This window comes from Grus americana, chromosome 2 (genome assembly GCF_028858705.1).
Source record: "Grus americana isolate bGruAme1 chromosome 2, bGruAme1.mat, whole genome shotgun sequence".
Lineage (NCBI taxonomy): Eukaryota > Metazoa > Chordata > Aves > Gruiformes > Gruidae > Grus > Grus americana.
This window is the reverse complement of record NC_072853.1, coordinates 38,465,707-38,483,314: the sequence shown is the minus strand read 5'-3', so window position 1 is coordinate 38,483,314 and position 17,608 is coordinate 38,465,707. Positions and strand designations below refer to the sequence as shown.

The 17,608-nt window shown below is 47.4% G+C and overlaps 2 protein-coding genes across 5 annotated transcripts in view; one reads left to right on the top strand and one right to left on the bottom strand.

The window, feature by feature from the left end:
* TRIM55 (tripartite motif containing 55) overlaps nt 1–12,606 on the top strand; it is a 45,170-nt gene extending 32,564 nt beyond the window's left edge. For 3 of the 4 annotated variants that reach the window (XM_054817160.1, XM_054817158.1, XM_054817159.1), the window contains one exon: nt 9,631–12,606. In XM_054817160.1, the coding sequence (XP_054673135.1) occupies nt 9,631–9,750 (120 nt within the window). In that variant the 3' untranslated portion in view covers nt 9,751–12,606. Of the gene's footprint in view, nt 1–8,823; nt 8,891–9,630 lie in introns of all 4 variants that reach the window. The other variant, XR_008575921.1, reaches the window with a different exon arrangement.
* A 140-nt stretch (nt 12,607–12,746) lies between these two features.
* CRH (corticotropin releasing hormone) lies at nt 12,747–14,467 on the bottom strand. The gene is made up of 2 exons (XM_054817161.1): nt 14,115–14,467; nt 12,747–13,560 (listed from the first exon to the last, which is right to left on the bottom strand). The coding sequence occupies exon 2, from the start codon at nt 13,543–13,545 to the stop codon at nt 13,030–13,032; it is 516 nt and encodes a 171-aa protein (XP_054673136.1). The 5' UTR covers nt 13,546–13,560; nt 14,115–14,467; the 3' UTR covers nt 12,747–13,029.
* Nucleotides 14,468–17,608: the final 3,141 nt, after the last annotated feature.

Below are 17,608 nucleotides of genomic sequence, written 5' to 3'. Positions count from 1 at the left end.
GGTGGCAAATTCTGCCATAAATTTCCTTTTTGCATCTTGACTTTGTGCTTCAGGTGAGATTTTTTTTTTCCTCAGTTTAGCAAATACATGCAGAGAAAATCAGGAAAGTCTTGATTGCTCTGCTTTTAACACCTCTGTCTCCCTTGTTTCTGAGAATTATCTGAGTGATTCAGAGGCAGCAGTGATGAGTCGTGAGGGCAATGCATTAAGACCAGCTTTCAGACAACAGTTTCTCATAATTAATATGAGTGGCAAATACTTCACCTGAAGTTTTACCTCAAATAGTCTGCTCTGTGATTTGTCTGGTGAGTCATAGATACCATCTGATTTATGTATATTTCATTTTTTTCAGTCCATTACTAACAAAAGGACCTCCACAATGACAGCGTGGACAAAATTATTTCTCCTGTTCAAATTAATACAAAGCCAGGTTCACCTAGGCATTGTCTTTCTGCGACTAGCTCATTTAAATACCGAAATCTACCTCCACTCGACCTCCTTGTCCAAGCGTCGCTCGTTCAGCTCATTGTTAAGGCTTTTGGAAAGAAATATAAAGTCTAAACAAAAAATATTTCTTAATCATGAATGAACTGTTGCTGGTTTACATCAGGTTATGGTAGATTTATGTCACAACAACACAAGCCATCTGTTTGTAAAATATTTGGTTACTTGTCATCCTACTGCCTTGAGACAGTTCAGGCTTTCATTGCAGCCGTATGCTCATCTATGGAAAGCAATGGTTGTAATCCTGTTACCATTAGAGATGGATCATCTGACTGAAAATCCCACTGGTAGTAAATAGTAAACTGAGTCCTTGTGTTTGGATATTGTATCACGGCATTTCTAAGCTTTTCTGACTTGTGAGCGGGTGAGGGGCTGGACCACAGCACCTGGCAGGACTGGGTGCCCACCTACCTGGTGTTTAAAATGGAATTACAGGTTGGGTGGCTACCCGTGCAGCCAAAATGAAACAGTTAAAAAAAACAAAAAAAGGAGATATATCAAACAGCATTGATTCAGTCTTAGATTCCTTCTCAGGTGATATATATTCCTGACATCTTTACAATAATCTTCAGGTCATTAAAGGATGAGGCTTTGGGCAACGTGGTCTAGTGGAGGGTGTCCCTGCCCGCAGCAAGGGGGGGTTGGAACTAGATGATCTTTAAAGTCCCTTCCAACCCAAACCATTCTATGATTCTGTGATTCTCTGATTAAGTAAGAGACCAGTGACTAATTCAGAAAACCTGTTATCCCAGGCTACTGGCCAACAGAGATAGACAGGTGCTGCAATGTTCAAACCATGCTGCAGATGTCCGACACAGGCGTCACACCTTTGACTGAGCAGAGAATGAGGATCTCACAGTCCTGGAGACTAAGTGATCTGAATTTCTCATTGTTGTTTTTAATTTAGAGAGCACCCTATAAAATCTGTCTATCTCAACTACTGGTGATCAAAATACAGGCCCAGTCTCCCAGAGCACTCCTGGCTCAGCACTTCTGCACACAGAAGAAGAGGCTGTTTTTCATGATGAAACACTTGCTGTTTGACTCCCTCTATTACAAAATGCCTTACTGAGGAAAGGTAGTTGTTTTTTCCCCCATCAGTGATGGTGAGCCTTTTCCACATCTGGCACTAGATTTATTTTTGTAAATACATTAATTTTTATATTTATGCACAATTTCTTTTTTTTTTTTTTTTTTTTTTAAATGGAACTGGTGCCTGCCCAGATGCAGGTCAGCTCCAAGCTTGTCTCTGGTGACAGTTGCCTGTGATCTGTGTTCTATACTCCATAATAATCTAGTCAATAAGTGTGATTGAATCTGAGGCTTTAAGAGCAGTATTTATCACAGCTTCCTTGGACTTCACCTGGGAACAGTGTGAGACGGGCAGAAGAAAGCTTGATTTAATATCTTGCTCATCAGTTGGCTGAATGCTGTGCAAGCAAGGCAGCATTGCTAATGGGTGAGCAGAGATTACAATGTGAGAGGTGATACGACAGACATCTGTCCCAGAAGTCACAGTGCTGCTTGCTGAGCAATGTGTTGTTGGAGTAGAGTCATGTCTTGGCTACCAGCTTCAGTTTCTGTGGTCATAGTAAAGAGAAGATTCAGGCAAATGAAGACATGGAAAAATTATCATATTAAGGAAAAGGAGCAGCAGTGACAGGTGATGAGGGAAAAATGGTTTAACTCTAGCCAAGACTTTCTTTTTCTGTCACATAGTGGCTTTAAAGAATGGAAATCTGTTGCTTTAGCTGACGTTATAGCTTTTTCTCCTGCATCTCTATCAGTGTGTTTTTATCTCTCAGAGAAGTTGTGCTGTGTCCACTGCTCACATATACCACCCCCCCACATATTTACAACAGCCCAACTAAGTCAGTCGTTCACAATGTGAGCAGTGCTCCAACCTCCAAAGCATGGTATGTGTCTACACACCTCGCAGCTATGCTGGCTCCGTTATCTGATCCTGTGAATGGAGCTCCAGGGTGAGTCACAGTCTGAACTGGCACTCTGTCTCATTCATTGGATTTACAAAAATACCATTTGCAGAGGAAGAAAAAGCTTTAATTTACAACACTGCGTATTACTCAAAGGAAAGACTACATGACAGAGACAAACATGACGTTAAACCATTACTAGGTTTGCTACTTCTCTCTGAAAGCTAATAGCGAAGTTTCTCTGACATGGACTAGATGGGTTACTGCCACAGAGAAGTTCTTGGAAGGTCTTTACTTCACGTTTAACTTGGTGATCTGAAGTCATATCTACTTGTCTGATGAAGAAGAAGTAGGAGGAAGAGGGGAGAACTGTAGCCGTGAGTAGCTTTCTGGCACTGGTGACCAGTGTGTACCACTTACTCCTACAGCCTCTCACGATGATCCTTCCTTTGCTAGGCAGTTCTCCAGCAGGGCTGGAAGGGAGCAGAAATGATAGACGGTTGATTGTTCAGGAGGTCCTCAAAAACTTCTCTATGAGAGGAATAAAGAATGATGTGTGGATAGATCCAGGAAAGACTGTTCTGCTCATGCAGCCTTAATACTAATGTGTTTATAAGACTCTCCTCCTGGGTTTTCTTCATTTTTCTGGACAGTGGTGGGACTAGGTTCTATGCAGGTCTGTAGTTAATCACTCTCAACAGAAAGTAATGCCAGTGAGGGGCAGCAATGGGTGAAGTATTAAACAAGTATCTTCTTTCTGGCTTTTTTGTTTGAGTCATGAAAAAGATAGGTGACATAAATAAGGGAACTGTATTTCCTTTGTCCCCAGTGGCAGTTAGAAGAAAGCTGCTCTTTCACACCATTCTCTAATACTGTTTCCACCACTGGTTCAAGTGTTTGGACCTTCCTATCCCATGGGAGATGTGCAGATCCTACACCAAAATAAGCTAGCTGGACTGTTTTCCTCTGAACTGTATTTGGTGTCTTTAAGGTCATTATGTAAGACATTGCATTAGACATTAACCACACAATGTTAATTCTAATATAATGAAAATCTATTGAAAAAAGATATTTCCTCCCAATGGACTTTTAAAATTCATTATTGACCACTATTATCAGAGTGACATATCTAGTACTGTGACCGATGGAGCTTATCTGTGCATATTATTTTGTCTGCCACCATAAGTATTTCTGTGGCACGTAATTATTTCAGAGAATATTCTGTTGGTTCCCACTAATAAAAAGAAAAGATCCGTACAGAATAAGCAGCCTCTTAGCTTGAAACAATATTGTTGTGATATATGTGACAGCTGCCAGGTGTTATGCTGAAGGAGCGAGACTGCATAAAAATATGAAAACAAAATGCTTGAACTAAAGTTTAAACTATTTAAAAATAACCTGTTGTGCTCCCTTTGTTTCCGCTGCCTGGAAGTGTTGAGCGCCAGAAGTGTAACACTTGACATTTGAGGCAGACAAACATAGCCTACAGATTCTGTGATGGCTTTGCGACCAGCTAGCATTTTTTAATCATGCCTGTTCTTGTCAACACTGGAGGTTGTTTCTAAAGAAGCTGGCTAAAATATGGGAATTAACTTTAATTTCTCACTCATTTTCTGAGGCTACAGAAACTGTAGAAGCAAGAAGCTTGTATTTTCCCTGCTTCTCTCTCCAAGATCCACATTTTCTAACAAATTCACACTCTTGCTTTCCTGCTGGATTGAGAGGAGGCAGCAAAGGCATGGGTTACTTCACATGCCTCTAAGGCTGTAGATCCATTTTTTGTCTCTGGCAGCAAAGGTGATTTAGGAGTTTCTTGCCAAATGGCCCTGCTTCTTATTCCTGCCCAGATGCTACCACTCATGTGGCCTTTCTGCTGAGACAGCTGTTTGTTGGGCTGTGTTGGAATCAAATCATTCAGATGATCCAGGTCTAAAAATCTCTTCCTTCACCTCAAAAAACAACCAGAAAACATTATGCCATTCCAGTGACATTCCCATTCTTAGCACAGCTCTGCAAACAGCTGCAGCAATGCAAATGGACAGTGAACCATGGAGGCAAAGCGGGAAGAGGGGGATGGGGTGCCAAGAGGCAGGACCTCTTTGGTTAGCATTTTTGCTCCAGAAAACGTTCATATAGCTGCACAAGAGGGCTATTTGTAACCAGTCAGTGCATCCACGTTGAAAGAAATAACCCCCTTTCCTAGCTCATACTGACTTCTAATAAGCCACATGCATTCTTTTCTCACTTATCTTAAACCTAGACGTTTCTCATTAATTCAGTCAAAACTGAGCCCACGATTCCACAAGATGGTAAATGCAGTTTTGGAGAATTCATCTCCAGGTCAGAAATAACATACTCCGGTGACACGAAGTGCTCAACTACTACCAGTTCACTAGGCAGAACCATATTTGTTCAAAAAAATGTGAGTAGGTCATTTTTGTTTTGCCAGCAAAGGCACAAGCTATTCTCCTGCAGCCAGCATAAAACTAGCAACCTTTTTTTTTTTTCCTTTTTTTTCTCCTGATTAATTACAAAAAATTGTGACCATTTAGTCATGCTCAATCTGGATAAAATATACTGGTAGGTGATCTACAGCCCTGGAGGAAACAACCATTTCAGCCCTCATTTCTCTTACTCCTCACATCTCCTTGCAAGCTGGTGTGATATAACCTCTGAGAGGGCCATTATAACAACAGTTTCTCCAGATCCTACCTTATCAGAAGTCATCAAAAATAATAAAAAAATTGCCAAAACAAAAACCAAAAGGAAGAAGACTATGAAGACACTTCACCTTTCCTCCCCACTTTCTAAAGTTAAGAGTTACTGATCTTGTAAAAAGTAATAGTGCAGTCTAAGTTCCCAATTTCTATCAAAGAGTTTTCTGATATTCTGAAGTATTTGGCTGAAATCTTTCTTGTGTAATTACTTGAAAGCCAGATCTAGTCTAACCCAGTCACCAAGAGTGTCTCAGTAGGGAGAAACAAGCACCTCCAGAGAGCAATCCATCCTTAGACCCTTCTTTTAGGATGGGACAAATCACCCTCTGGTGGTGCCTCTTTCTCATTACTCCCATTAGAGGGGATGAATGCAATTTGCTTGAGTGGATGTCTCACTTCTGGATGCCTGAAGTTTGATAACATGAATCCCAGTCTTTGTACCTAAAGGCTATGAAGATTAGTGGTGGTCAAGCAGAAAACAGTGCATAGACTTTATTGTGTTTCAAATATCTAGAAGGCCTAGAATGCCTATTTTTTTCCCCAGCATAAATAGGATAACTGCTGGGCCCTAATAAATGAAAACATTATGGCAAAGCCATCCCACTCACCTCTTTGCTCCCCTCCACACCCTTCACAAGAACCTCATACAGATTTAAGTAATGCTCTGCTTAAGGAAGGAAATGCTGAAAGATGCTGAATACCTGCAACTTCGGTACGACTCATCAGGTTAAACTCTGAGATCCCTATACTGCTTATTCATGCAAATTCTAGTGTGCCAAATGCTGAGGAGTGCTGAATGGCTGCTCAGTGGGAGTTGTGGTTGCTCAGCACCTCCAAAGAATTGGCACGTAAACTCCAGCCTGGACTTTGCTTATTGAAAAAAACAAATCCAACCATCAGTCATGCAGGGTGTGCTTCCCTCACTGCTTCATGAGCTGGCCTGGTGAAAATTCCTGGTGCTTATTGAAAGCATCATCTGATGTCACTCGACACCCCAGGAGAAAATATAAATCAAAGTGTAAGTATTCAGCACTCTCTCAGCATTGGCCTAATGTGATTAATGTAATATCTGAGGTAAACACTTTAGTTATTCCTGATTACTGTTAGGGACCCAGACCAAGGGTTGGGACTTGTTATTCTAGGTAATGTGAAAAACAAGCCCTACCCATGAGATCTCCAAGACTAAGATAAAGCTCGGGTAGAAGCTTGACAACAGTTACCTAATAGCCATGGACAGACACAATGAAGTGTTGAACCTGAACCGTCTGAAAGGCATGTGGCAAGGCCTGTGCCGTGCTCAGCAGAAAGCTTTTCTCTGGCAGCAGAGTAGGGCTGCGGTAACAGGGAGAGCGAGGTGATGCAGCATGAGATTGCAAGGACCTACAGAACGGCCGGATGCCCAAGTCCCGTTGACACTGAGGGGACCTACTTGTGCTTTCTACCTTTCAGAATCACCTCCTCGTTCAAAAAAGTTGTTTTCTATAAAAGTCTACAGCTGAAATCTTTGTGCCATTGGAAGGGGGAGATGGACTTCATAAGGTGGACAGAGCTGCCCCTGGCACCTTTTGATGGTCTCTGGCCTCACATGAGGATAGCATACCTCAGTCACTGTAAAACTCAAAGCACAAATACTAAAGTGTCACAGGTGTGAAAACACAAGTCTAAAAGCTGAGGAATGGCCCTATTGTCAGTTCTGTGCTTGCTTCACTTCTGGCTGGGTGTGATGGCAAATGATTGCTCTTGGAAAGGCACATCGAGGTATTGCAGACTGGCAGCCTGCTGAGTCCAGCGAGGTGCAGGGAGTAAATGCTTCCTCCAGTCAAACCCAGTGGGAATATGTTGGAGCTCTGACACTGTTTTGCTGACACAGGAAGATGTCATCACAGCAGAATATGAAGGAGTTAACACATTATGAAATACAGTTTTGGCAGTGATGCAGACAAAGCTTGTTTTGTTTGAAATGCAGTACCAGCAGTGTTGGTTAACATGGTAATGCAGTCACCTTGCCAGTCTAAGTCATCACATTGTGGGTTTTTTTCTTTTAGCATGTAAGGTCCAAATCCTATGAAACAAGCTGCTTAACTATAAGCTCATAGATAGTTCTTTGCTTCAAAGTTAACAGTTTCATGTGTATTTCTGGATAGTGGCTGGTTAGAATAGCAAGTGGAAGTGCTAAAGGAAGCCCATCTTGCACAGGAAGAGAAATGACAATGTACCAGTGTGGTTTTAAGTAAAAAAGAATAAAAATGGCAGAAATAATTTTTTAAACCTCTTGCCAGTTCTATTCCTTTGCAGGGTGAGAAGTGAGGAGGGCTGCCACATGCTTGCTTACACACACTGCTAAGGGCTTGGTACATGAAATTGCCCAACCAATTTCAAAATGACTCTTGGCTAGTCCAGGCACTCCGGCTATCCTTCCAAAAATAAAAGGCAAAATTTTCAACATCGCAGAGGACTAATAAACCACCTACGCTCCTGCACCTACCGAGCTCAAGAGAGCACAGAATCCCTTACGACTCAGAAAGTCTAGCCATATATTTACTGCTGATACCTGACTTTTGTAATCGGGTTGAAAGGTTTGCATTCAGCACTTTCCAGGGCTGAGAGGCAGTTCTATAATCGGGACTCAATTAGCTACCTGCCTTTTCAGCTGAAGATCTGGGGCCGTGGGCCCAATTCTTTACAATACTTTTGCATAAGCCTGGGAGACGACCCTTCTCACCAGCATTGCTGAAAATGGACTTCTGTATTCCAGCAGCTGCTTCTCCCAGATTTTTCATCATGCTCGTGCTCTCATTACAGCACCTGATAACGTTAGCAAGGAAAAGCTATATTTTTCTGCAAGATCCTTGTCCATAAAAACCCTTTCTGAGCCCTGTATTTTGCAGTGAGTAGCAGTGAGTGCCTTGCTTTGAAAATATGAATCTAAGTCAAAGATTAGTCCGCATTTCAAATATTAAAGCAGATTCTCAGATAGTATTTCATTGGAAAAAGTAGGGGTATGCCAGTCTAGAGCAACGGGGCCTAAAAAAAGGAGCTATGAACTCTTCATTAGATATAAATAAAGAAATAAGGAGCTACTTTTTTCATACCTCCATGCTGTCTTGTCTGTTGGTGTCACGGCACTCAAATAGGTAGTAACTGGAATGAAGCCCAGTAACCAATTTATACTTAACATACTATTAGTTCTTACTAATTTCTGTGGTACACTTTAAGTGCTTACAAAAATGCTTAGGAAAATCATCCATCTCATGCTTCAGTTCCTCACAAGCATCCCTGCTTCACTGTTTGTTCCTGGATATGTCTGTTAGCATCACTGCTTTGGTAACTTTCCGGTTTAGGATAGTATTATAAATGATTGAGATGTGTTAAAATTCAGAGGACACTGCTCTCTCATTTTCCCTCTATCAAGTAGTATCTTGACATCAAATAGTTCTCCTGAGATCATGCTAAAGTTCCCAAAGTTAGGTGAAACCTTGCATAGGGAAGGCTGGCAGTATTGGCTATTTTAATTTTAAGAATGTAAAATAATGTATGTGCATATCTAGGAATATAGACGGGGGAAAAAATCCTGTATATTGCACTTTAAACTGTGATTTTAATGATGAAGACACAAGGCATCCCTTAGCTACCACATCACCCATTTTTGTATATTTTATCTTTAATAGGATTTCTGATACTACCACAAAATCGGTCTTCATTCTCTGCCAAAGGGATCTGAAAACACTGGAACTAGTAAAAATATTTCTGTGTATCATACTGGCCTGTTAAATATTCAGCTAATTAAAAAATAATAATAATTTCTGTGATTAGCAGCTACAGCATATCATGTCCAGATTCCTTTTTTTACCATAAGCGTAGGATACCTGTGCAAACAAAAGCAGAATTTGGTCTGGGATATAAGCAGAAGCTTATATCTCTGTATTATTTGTTTCCTGCTCTTGGGCTTAGTGAAATTGAAATGAAATAAATATTAAAAGACTTTAAAGAAGAAAAAAAAAAACCAACACAAAAAAACCCCCAACAAAAACCAAACAACACATCCAAGGCAGATTTCGTGACAGCAGAACAAGTATCATTTTGAGTGGCAATGCACTGACAATAACTTTTGGCTTTGGTCCACATCAATCTGGAGGCCCAGCTACACAAGCCAAGCTGGCTCGGGATCACTTCTAAACAGGCAGTTATCACCTTCGATGCCATAATATTCCAGAGGCCCAAATCAGGACTAAGCCCTTTGCACAGGTGCAACACGCTCACCCAGCGTAATCCTTCCTCTGCCGTTGTCTGTGGCAAAAGTCCCTCCAACTTCTCTGGCGTTAGAAGTCTGGCTGGCCTCCCCCAACTGTTCATGCTCCCTGCCTTTTCCCCTCTTTGCCGCTTCATTCTGGTTTTCTGCCTGTTGTGAAATCTTAAGGATTTTAATGCAATTCATCTTTTCCTCTTCCATTTGTCAACCTTTCCTTCCTTTACAGACTGGTTCTGAACCATCCCCTAAAGGACGAGTGGAGGAAACTCCTGTGAGCAATGAGAGAGGTGACGAGCCGGCTCGTCATGTCTTCTCCTTCTCCTGGTTGAACTCACTGAATGAATGATGACTCACTCCGGCTGGCTTCTGGTGTGCTTCTCCTCTGAGGGACCGTGAGGGCAGGCAGCCTGGCTGCAGTCAACAAAGAAACTGGCCTGGAAAGGGTCATCCGAGCAGGTTTCGTTCCCAGAAACTCAGTTGACCTCCACATCGGACCCGGCCTTTGACATGACAGAGTCCTAAGAGGGATGGGACATGGGGAAAAATTGCTATACTGTATTGTAGTTAGAGTGTTTTCCAACAATTTCTTGTTTTGAAGGGGAAAATAGCATCACTACAGCTGTAGGCTGAGCACCGCTAATGTTTTGTTATTCACTTTTTGGCATGTCCCCGTGTAGGTGTAAATGCTTCACCAATGTTGTTAGCTAAAATGCTGGTAAGATATTCACTAGTAGCATCCTTTGCCAACACAGTGTTTCTCCTCAGTACCCTCCTGCATCCCTGCTCATTGGTGCTGGTGACTTCAGTAACACTATTGTGCCCTCGGCACCCCCAAGTCAGGGCTGTATCTAAGCACCTCCCTGCAGTCACTCATGGTCCCCAGGGTACCAGTGCCTCCCCAGCTGCAGAGGCTGAACACAGGAGGGGAGAGGGAAGCTACCATTTCTTGTTTTGTACTTGCTTTTCCTGCTAAGCCACAACAGAAGATGCTCACATAAACAGGTTATTTGTAGGGAAGGTGCCCGGGAAGATGCACACGCCAAAAGCACTGTCCGAGCCCCCATGAATGGATGCGGAACACAGCTCTGACCATGTGGGGCAGACGCTAGAGTGCTGCCCATGTTGTTGTGGTTTTACCCCAGCCAGCAGCTGAGGACCACGCAGCCGCTCGCTCAATCCCCCCCATCGGGATGGGGGAGAGAATTGGAAAAGTTAAAGTGAGAAAACTCGTGGGTTGAGATACAGACAGTTTAATAGGTAAAGCAAAAGCCACGCACACAAGCAAAGCAAAACAAGGAATTCATTCACCACTTCCCATGGGCAGGCAGGAGTTCAGCCATCTCCAGGAAAGCAGGGCTCCATCACACGTAACGGTTACTTGGGAAGACAAACGCCATCACTCTGAATGTCGCTGCCCCCCCCCCCCCTTCCCCCAAGCTCCTTATAAACTGAGCATGACATCATATGGTATGGAATATCCCTTTGGTCAGTTTGGGTCACCTGTCCTGTCTGTGTCTCCTCCCAACTTCTTGTGTACCCCCAGCCATCCCGCTGGCAGGGCAGTGCAAGAAGCAGAAAAGGCCTTGGCTCTGTGTAAGCACTGCTCAACAACAGGTCCATAGAACAAAAACATCTCTATATTATCAATGCTGTCTCCAGCACAAATCCAAAACATATTCCCACACTAGCTACTATGAAGAAAATCAACCCTCTCAGCTGAAACCAGGACAGATGTCTGTCCAGCCGTAATCTGTGTCTATGTCTTCTCGGTCATCTGTGTGTGCAGGAAAAGGGGCATGTTCTTGCATGAAACCAGAACGGGGTGAGGTGGTCACAGGTATTCGTTGAAAGGTTTAATTTGGAGGCCCCAAGGTGCACTGTAGAAAAGGCAAATGTCGAATGTCGTGTTCCATGTGCATGGAAGATGTTGAGCCATCTAATGAAACCAAATTTGTGTCTTAAAAGAAGCTCTACAAGTTGTACTGAAGGTGACACTCTGCAAGTTTTGTCACTGGGGACAGGGTGTCAGCACTCAGTAGTGTTTAAGAGAGGCTATCAGGTTGCAGGGAGTGCTTGGTGCCTAAGGGACCAGGTGTCATGCTCTGTGCTAGGCTTAAGTGTGGATCTCTCCAGAGCCCAGAGGCAGGCCCTCAACACACCGTTTTGGCAGGGGACAGTGTCGGGCCGTAGGGCTGCACTGCACCCCAGCAGGACTGGTGAGCTGGCAGCGCCGGAAGGCAGCGCCTGGTTAGCAGGCTGTGAGGGGTCAACCCCAGTCCCGGCAATCCCATGCTCCAGGGCTGAGTCACATTAATCCTCATTTGTGTCTGTTTCCCCTGGAAAATGCTACTGTGAGAGAAGTTTTGGAGGGCTGCATAGGCGAGCTCCGTGCCAAGCTTTGAGGTGCGCACAGCCCAGAGTGACCACCGCTCCGCACCACCACCGCCACCGCATTGCTCTGCAGCTGCTGGAGCAGGTTTTCCCTGGGATGTGGTTCGGGGTGAGGGATTTCCTATTTTCTCCCCGTTGTCCTAGAGGATTTCCTCCAGTTCCTCCCAGGAAGTTTCTCCACATGCACCGCCACCTCCCCAGCGCCCCTGGAAGGGACTCGGCTTGGGCACCATCACCGGGACAGAGGGAGCCGAAGCAGGGAGGAACTTGCCCTTTTGGGGTGCGGGGAGGATAAGCAGAGCTAGAAAGAAAACACAAAAGAGATGCGGGAGTGCCTCACCCGTTTCCCATCGCTGCGCTCTGGCAGGAGGAGGCTGCCCGGCCCCGGCCGCAGCGGCAGGAGCCGAGGAGCCCCCTCGGGGTGCTGCTGAGGTGGGAGTCAGCAGGGCTGGGGGCGACCGACCGGCCCCCGACACCCCCCCACCGTCCCCGGGAGCAGCCTGTGCCGAGGGCAGCGGCGTGGGGCAGCTCCTGCGGAGCGCCCGGGGCCGGCGGCACGTCGGGGCGAGCCTCTGGGAGAGCCCGCAGGGACGGGGAGGCGAAAAACATCCCCGGGGGTTATTTAGGGCTCCCTGAGGCTCTGGGTATCCGCGGCCGTAGGTGCCCCCACACACACACACCCCCGCCCCGGTAAGCGCTGAGGGAGGCGGAGCAGCCCTCAGGCGTCCAGGCAAGAAAGTCTATCAAGCCATCTTTACTTTGCAGCTTTTATTAAAAATATAAATATTAAACATTCTCTTACACAACAAAATCGACCGAGCGCTGAAAAGATGTTTTATTGTGAAAATGTTTACAGGAAAAAAGTGGATTTAAAGTAGCTTACAGAGATTCCCCCTCCCACCTCCCTGCCCCCCAGCAGAAAAGTTATCTGTCTTCTTGGCACCATTTCTTCCAATGCTCACACATCCCTACGTAGCAATGGCACTAGAATAACTGGGAAATGGAGAAATAAATAAAGGTAGGGGAGGTTACAAACGACACTCGTGTTTCTGCACTTGGTACACGGTTGTGCATGCTAGTCAAGGGACAGAGGCTGTTCGGAGTACACCCTTCTAGGTTTAAAGCTATATAAAAATAAAGAGATGACATCAGAGCAGCACTATGGTACATCGGACGGTGTAATTACTCTTGTGCTAACTGCGGAATCTCTTTGGCAAGGCGGGGAGGGGCCGTTTCATTTCCCGATTATCTCCATCAGTTTCCTGTTGCTGTGAGCTTGCTGCGCTAACTGCTCGGCTCGGGCCATCTCCAAGACTTCTCGCAGGAGGTGGAAAGTCAGATCCAGAGAAATAGGGGGCTCCTCGGATCGCTTCTCCCTCTCCACGGCCTCACCCTCGGCTTCGCCCTCCTCGGGGCTCCCCAGCGAGCGCTCGGGCAGCTGCTGCAGCTGTTGCACCGCCGCCCGGAAAAAGTTGCTGGCGGAGGCTTCGGGCTGTAGGTGGCTGGTGCTGCTGGAAGAGGCGGAGAAAGAGCCAACGGGTCTCTTGTTGAGGTTGCCCAGGCGCAGGAAATACTCTTCTCCCATGCGGAGCAGGACGGGCAGAGTTTGCTGCTGCTGCTGCTGGAAGAAATCTGGCTGGTGCAGAGCCCCGTGGGTGGCTACCGGGCTCTTGCTGAGAGCTCTGCACTCCTGGCAGGGCAGGAGGGCGACCAGCAGGATTCCCGTGGAGACCAGCAGCGGGACCTTCATGGTCGGGGCCCAAACCTGCGGGGGCAGAGGAGGGGCGGGGGGGGGGGGGGGGGGGAGTGTTACACAGCCGAGCCACGGCGGCGGGGAAGGCAGTGCGGGGCCGAGGAGGGGGCGCCGCCGCCGCTGTCCCGGTGCTGAAACGCGCCGCTCCGCGCCCTTCCGCGCCCCTCCGTGCCCCGCACACCGCGGTCCGGCCGCGCTCAGTCCCGGCCGGCCCCCGCCGTCGAGGCGGCCGCCCCCCCGCGGAACAGCCCCACGGGGCGGCTCCGGGCTGCGCCGGCAGCGGGTCCCGGGGACCAGGCTAGGCTGAGACCCAGCGGAGAAAGTCCACGGGTGTGCGCGGACCCACGCCTTTTCACCCACCCGGGGCGGGGGAGAGGGAGCGTGGGGTGCCTGCGGCGGAGCGGCTGTCCCCAAGAGCTGCGGGGTGCGAGCGCCCGGCTCCCCCGCGCCTCCCCGCTCCCTGCCCGGCCGGGGGAGCTCCCGCCTCCCGCGGGACGCCGCGCTCAGCCCCCCGCAGCGCAGCGCAGCGCAGCCCGCTCCGCGCCCGGGCGCGGCCCCGCACCTACCTGGGGCGGCGGCGGCGGCGGCAGGGCAGGGCAGGCAGCGGCAGGGTTCGGCGGTGCCCGGCGTCCCTTCCCTCTCGCTCTCCCTCGGAGCCGGCTCCTGGCGAACTTGGGATCAGATTTGGTCCTAATCAGAGCCGGGGCGCGGGATTTTTATAGCTTAGACCCTCTCCTGGAATCACGCAGAACTTGCCTAATAAGCTGACGCTCTCCTGACAGCCCGATTGCGTGCCCCGATCCACTGCTGAATAAATCATGGGGGCCCGTCGGAGCGGCGATGGGCCGAGTTTCGCTATCGCAACCCCAAATCTCACGTCCAATTATATCAACAGATATTTATCGCCTCTGCGGTGACGTCAGCCGGGCCGGGGGCCGGGGAGCAGGGTGCCCCCCCCTCCCACCCCATTGACAAAAATACTTGAATGAGATTTCCTAGCGAGCGCGTACTATGAGAGGTCACTCCGGGGAAACTTTCCACTCGCGGGCCGGCCCGCGGGGAGGGACCCGACCCGCCCGGGACCAGGGCTGCTATCCGGGGCGGTGTCCTTCCCCCATCCCCGGTGCTCCCCGGCCCCCCGCCGCCTCCGGACCCTTCCGCACGGGGCAGCTGCGGACGGCCGGCCCGGGAGGCTCCGCGGGGCGCGGGCTCTGCATCGATCCCGTCTTTGCTCGGCGGCCGGGGCAGCGCTTCCCCCCGCAAAGCGGGCAGGAGCGCAGCCGAGCCCCGCGGGGCAGGTGCCGGTGCCGGGAGGGACCCACGGCACCGCTGACACCGTCACGTCGCACGAGCTGCCCGGGACCCCGCCAACGGGAGAAGGGGCGGAAAGCCCCCGGGGGAGGCGGAGAGGGCCGAGGGTGCCGCCGCCGGGGCCGCCCCGGGAGCATCTGCCGGAGCAAGGACCGCAGCCTGGACACCGCTCCGCCCGCTCCTCCTCCCCTGCCACCTCCGGCACCGCTGCCTGCTCCTCCCGGCCCTGCCTTCGCGCTGCCAGCTTCCACTCCCGCGTTCTGGCCTTTGCTTCTCTCCATTGTGTTCCCACTTCTTGCGTGGAGGGAGCAACTACTCTTTTTTCTGTTCCTTTCCCACCCACCCCCGCCTCGACTCCACCAGCTGATCTTCCCCAGCTCTTCAACCCCATGGCCATGTGCTTCCCTGTTTGCCCTCCTCAGCTAAGGCCCTACCCTCCAGGGTGTCCTAAAACCACGCTGAGCTCCCTTTGAAGTGCTCTCCTGTCTCTGTTATGCCTGTAGGCTCCAGACCACGTGTCACCAATGTCTCCAGATGGGTTGCTTACCCTCCGATCTCCTCTTCCAGGAGGTAGCACTGCCTATAGAAATAACTTCTGCCCAACACCCATTCCATGCTTAATGTGCGTTCTTCAGTTTTTTGCATCCCGTCAGCTTTGCCACTGCATCTCAGTCCTGCTTCTTCACTGCCTCGGTTGCAACATCAATCATGTCCTTCCCTTTAAATTGGAAAATTGTACAGAAAAGCTACTGGGTTTATCCTTATAGACTGTAAATGCTTGGGGTCATGCACTTGCACATCTCCCATCATAGTGATGGTGGTCGTATGCTATTGATGCTAAATCAGTGATTAATCTGAAATCCATTTCCTTAATAACATAACAAAGTTCAAACAACTTAATATATGAGGTTGGCCACAGCCCGATTCTGAGCATCTCCTTAGGGATGCTATACACTTTAATTTTTGTTATACCTACCTCCAGCTTCGGATGCTGTTGGTGAAGTGCCAAACAATCAGATCTTGTGCATCATAAAGAAACAAATGGAAAAACAAGTAGTAATACCAGAGATTTATCTCTGCATTATCTCTGTTAGCTCAGGCATTCATGAACTGAAATGCGTATTACAACAAAAACAGAACAGAATATATTGTGTAGATAGTTGCAGCAGAAGCTATTTGTATGCTTTTAAAGCATGTCAGCACGGCTTTCAGTGAGAACAACAAGAGGTTCAAAGAAACAGGAGCTAAGTTCAATCAGTTGACAGGAAACATAAGTGGCACTTACTAAACTCAAACCCTCCAGATGTGTTCTGTGGTACGTTTTATCCCACTGTCTCCATTTTTAGGTTTAATATATCTTTTAAAGACACAAAACCTCTTAAAATAATGTGATCATAAATGTAAAGAAGGAAGCGTTTTGATCCAAATACATTTTTTTAGTGCTGTGGGTGAGAGCTGAATAAGACATAGAGGTGCATCTTTCCAAAAGATTGATACCAGTGGGAATTGGCTCAGATTATTTTATGTTTTTCATTATTTACAATATTATTTAGATCCCTTTTAGGCAGATAGTTTTGTCCCTTGAAGAAATCCAGGGATAGCAAATGCAGCATAGGAGTGGGCTATGAGAGCTCCCGCAATTTTCACAAGAACTGTTCAACCTGCCAGGTTCTTCTCCCTTTTTTCCTGGCCTGTGGCTCTGAGCAGGATCTGCAGTGTCTCACACATGCTTGTTTGTGATCCAACACGGTCGTATTACCCCACTTTCCCCAGAGATCCTGAGTGATGTGCAAAAGGGCTCGCAACAACTTAAATGCAGGGAAGACTGTGAGACATTTGGATGCCTTGATAACCAGGAATATACATATCACAGATGATACACAAAGCAAAAGGTACTTCCCTCAGCACTTCAAATGCAGAACTGACTGACTACAAACATACGAGTCCTTTCTCCAGTCACCAATTTCTGAGTGAAATCTCAGATGTTACTCCTGAAGGAGATCACAACAGAAGAAATCCTGGGTTGTCACCGGAGGGGTGAAAGAGAGATACAAGGCAGATATCAGGTATATCTGCATTAGAGTTTTATGTTTAGTGCTATAGTTTGAGATTAACATACTCTTCATAAGAAAAGTATTCATATTTGACCCACTCTGCAAACATCAGTGGCAAACAGAATTTTTGCAGTGAATCACAAAACAACATTGTCTAGAAATAAAAAGTGCTGGCGAGGTCCATCTCCTCTCTGCTGACCTGGGCTGGGTGCACCTGCCCTTTAGCCTTAGTGATCTCAAACTCAGGCACCTACTGGAAGGCAATTACAGCTACACTGAGGTAGCTAATGGAAAGCAAAAGCATGCCCAGAGCATGATACATCCCATCGCAAAATAGTACCTTCAGGCTTCTGGAGAAGCTCACCTCGTTCCCTTGTCTATAAAGGGAATGCAGACAACTACCTTAGCCTAGCCACTGAATTTTTAGATAGCTAATGTGAGGCGAGAAGAATCCCCTCCTCACTGATTGACCATAGCAGAGAGATCACAGTTCTAAAAATAGCTATACAGAAGGGATGATGTTAAACTGAGGGCATGGCTCTTACCTCAGATATTTTTGAAGGTGTCCAACTACAAACATGGAAGAAAACACACTAGATGTAGATCAGCTTTCTGCCACGGTGCAATATTTCATTATCACTCCAGCCTTTGTCAGAAGGCGGTAAGGATTTCTGATATTGTTGCATTCAGCAGAC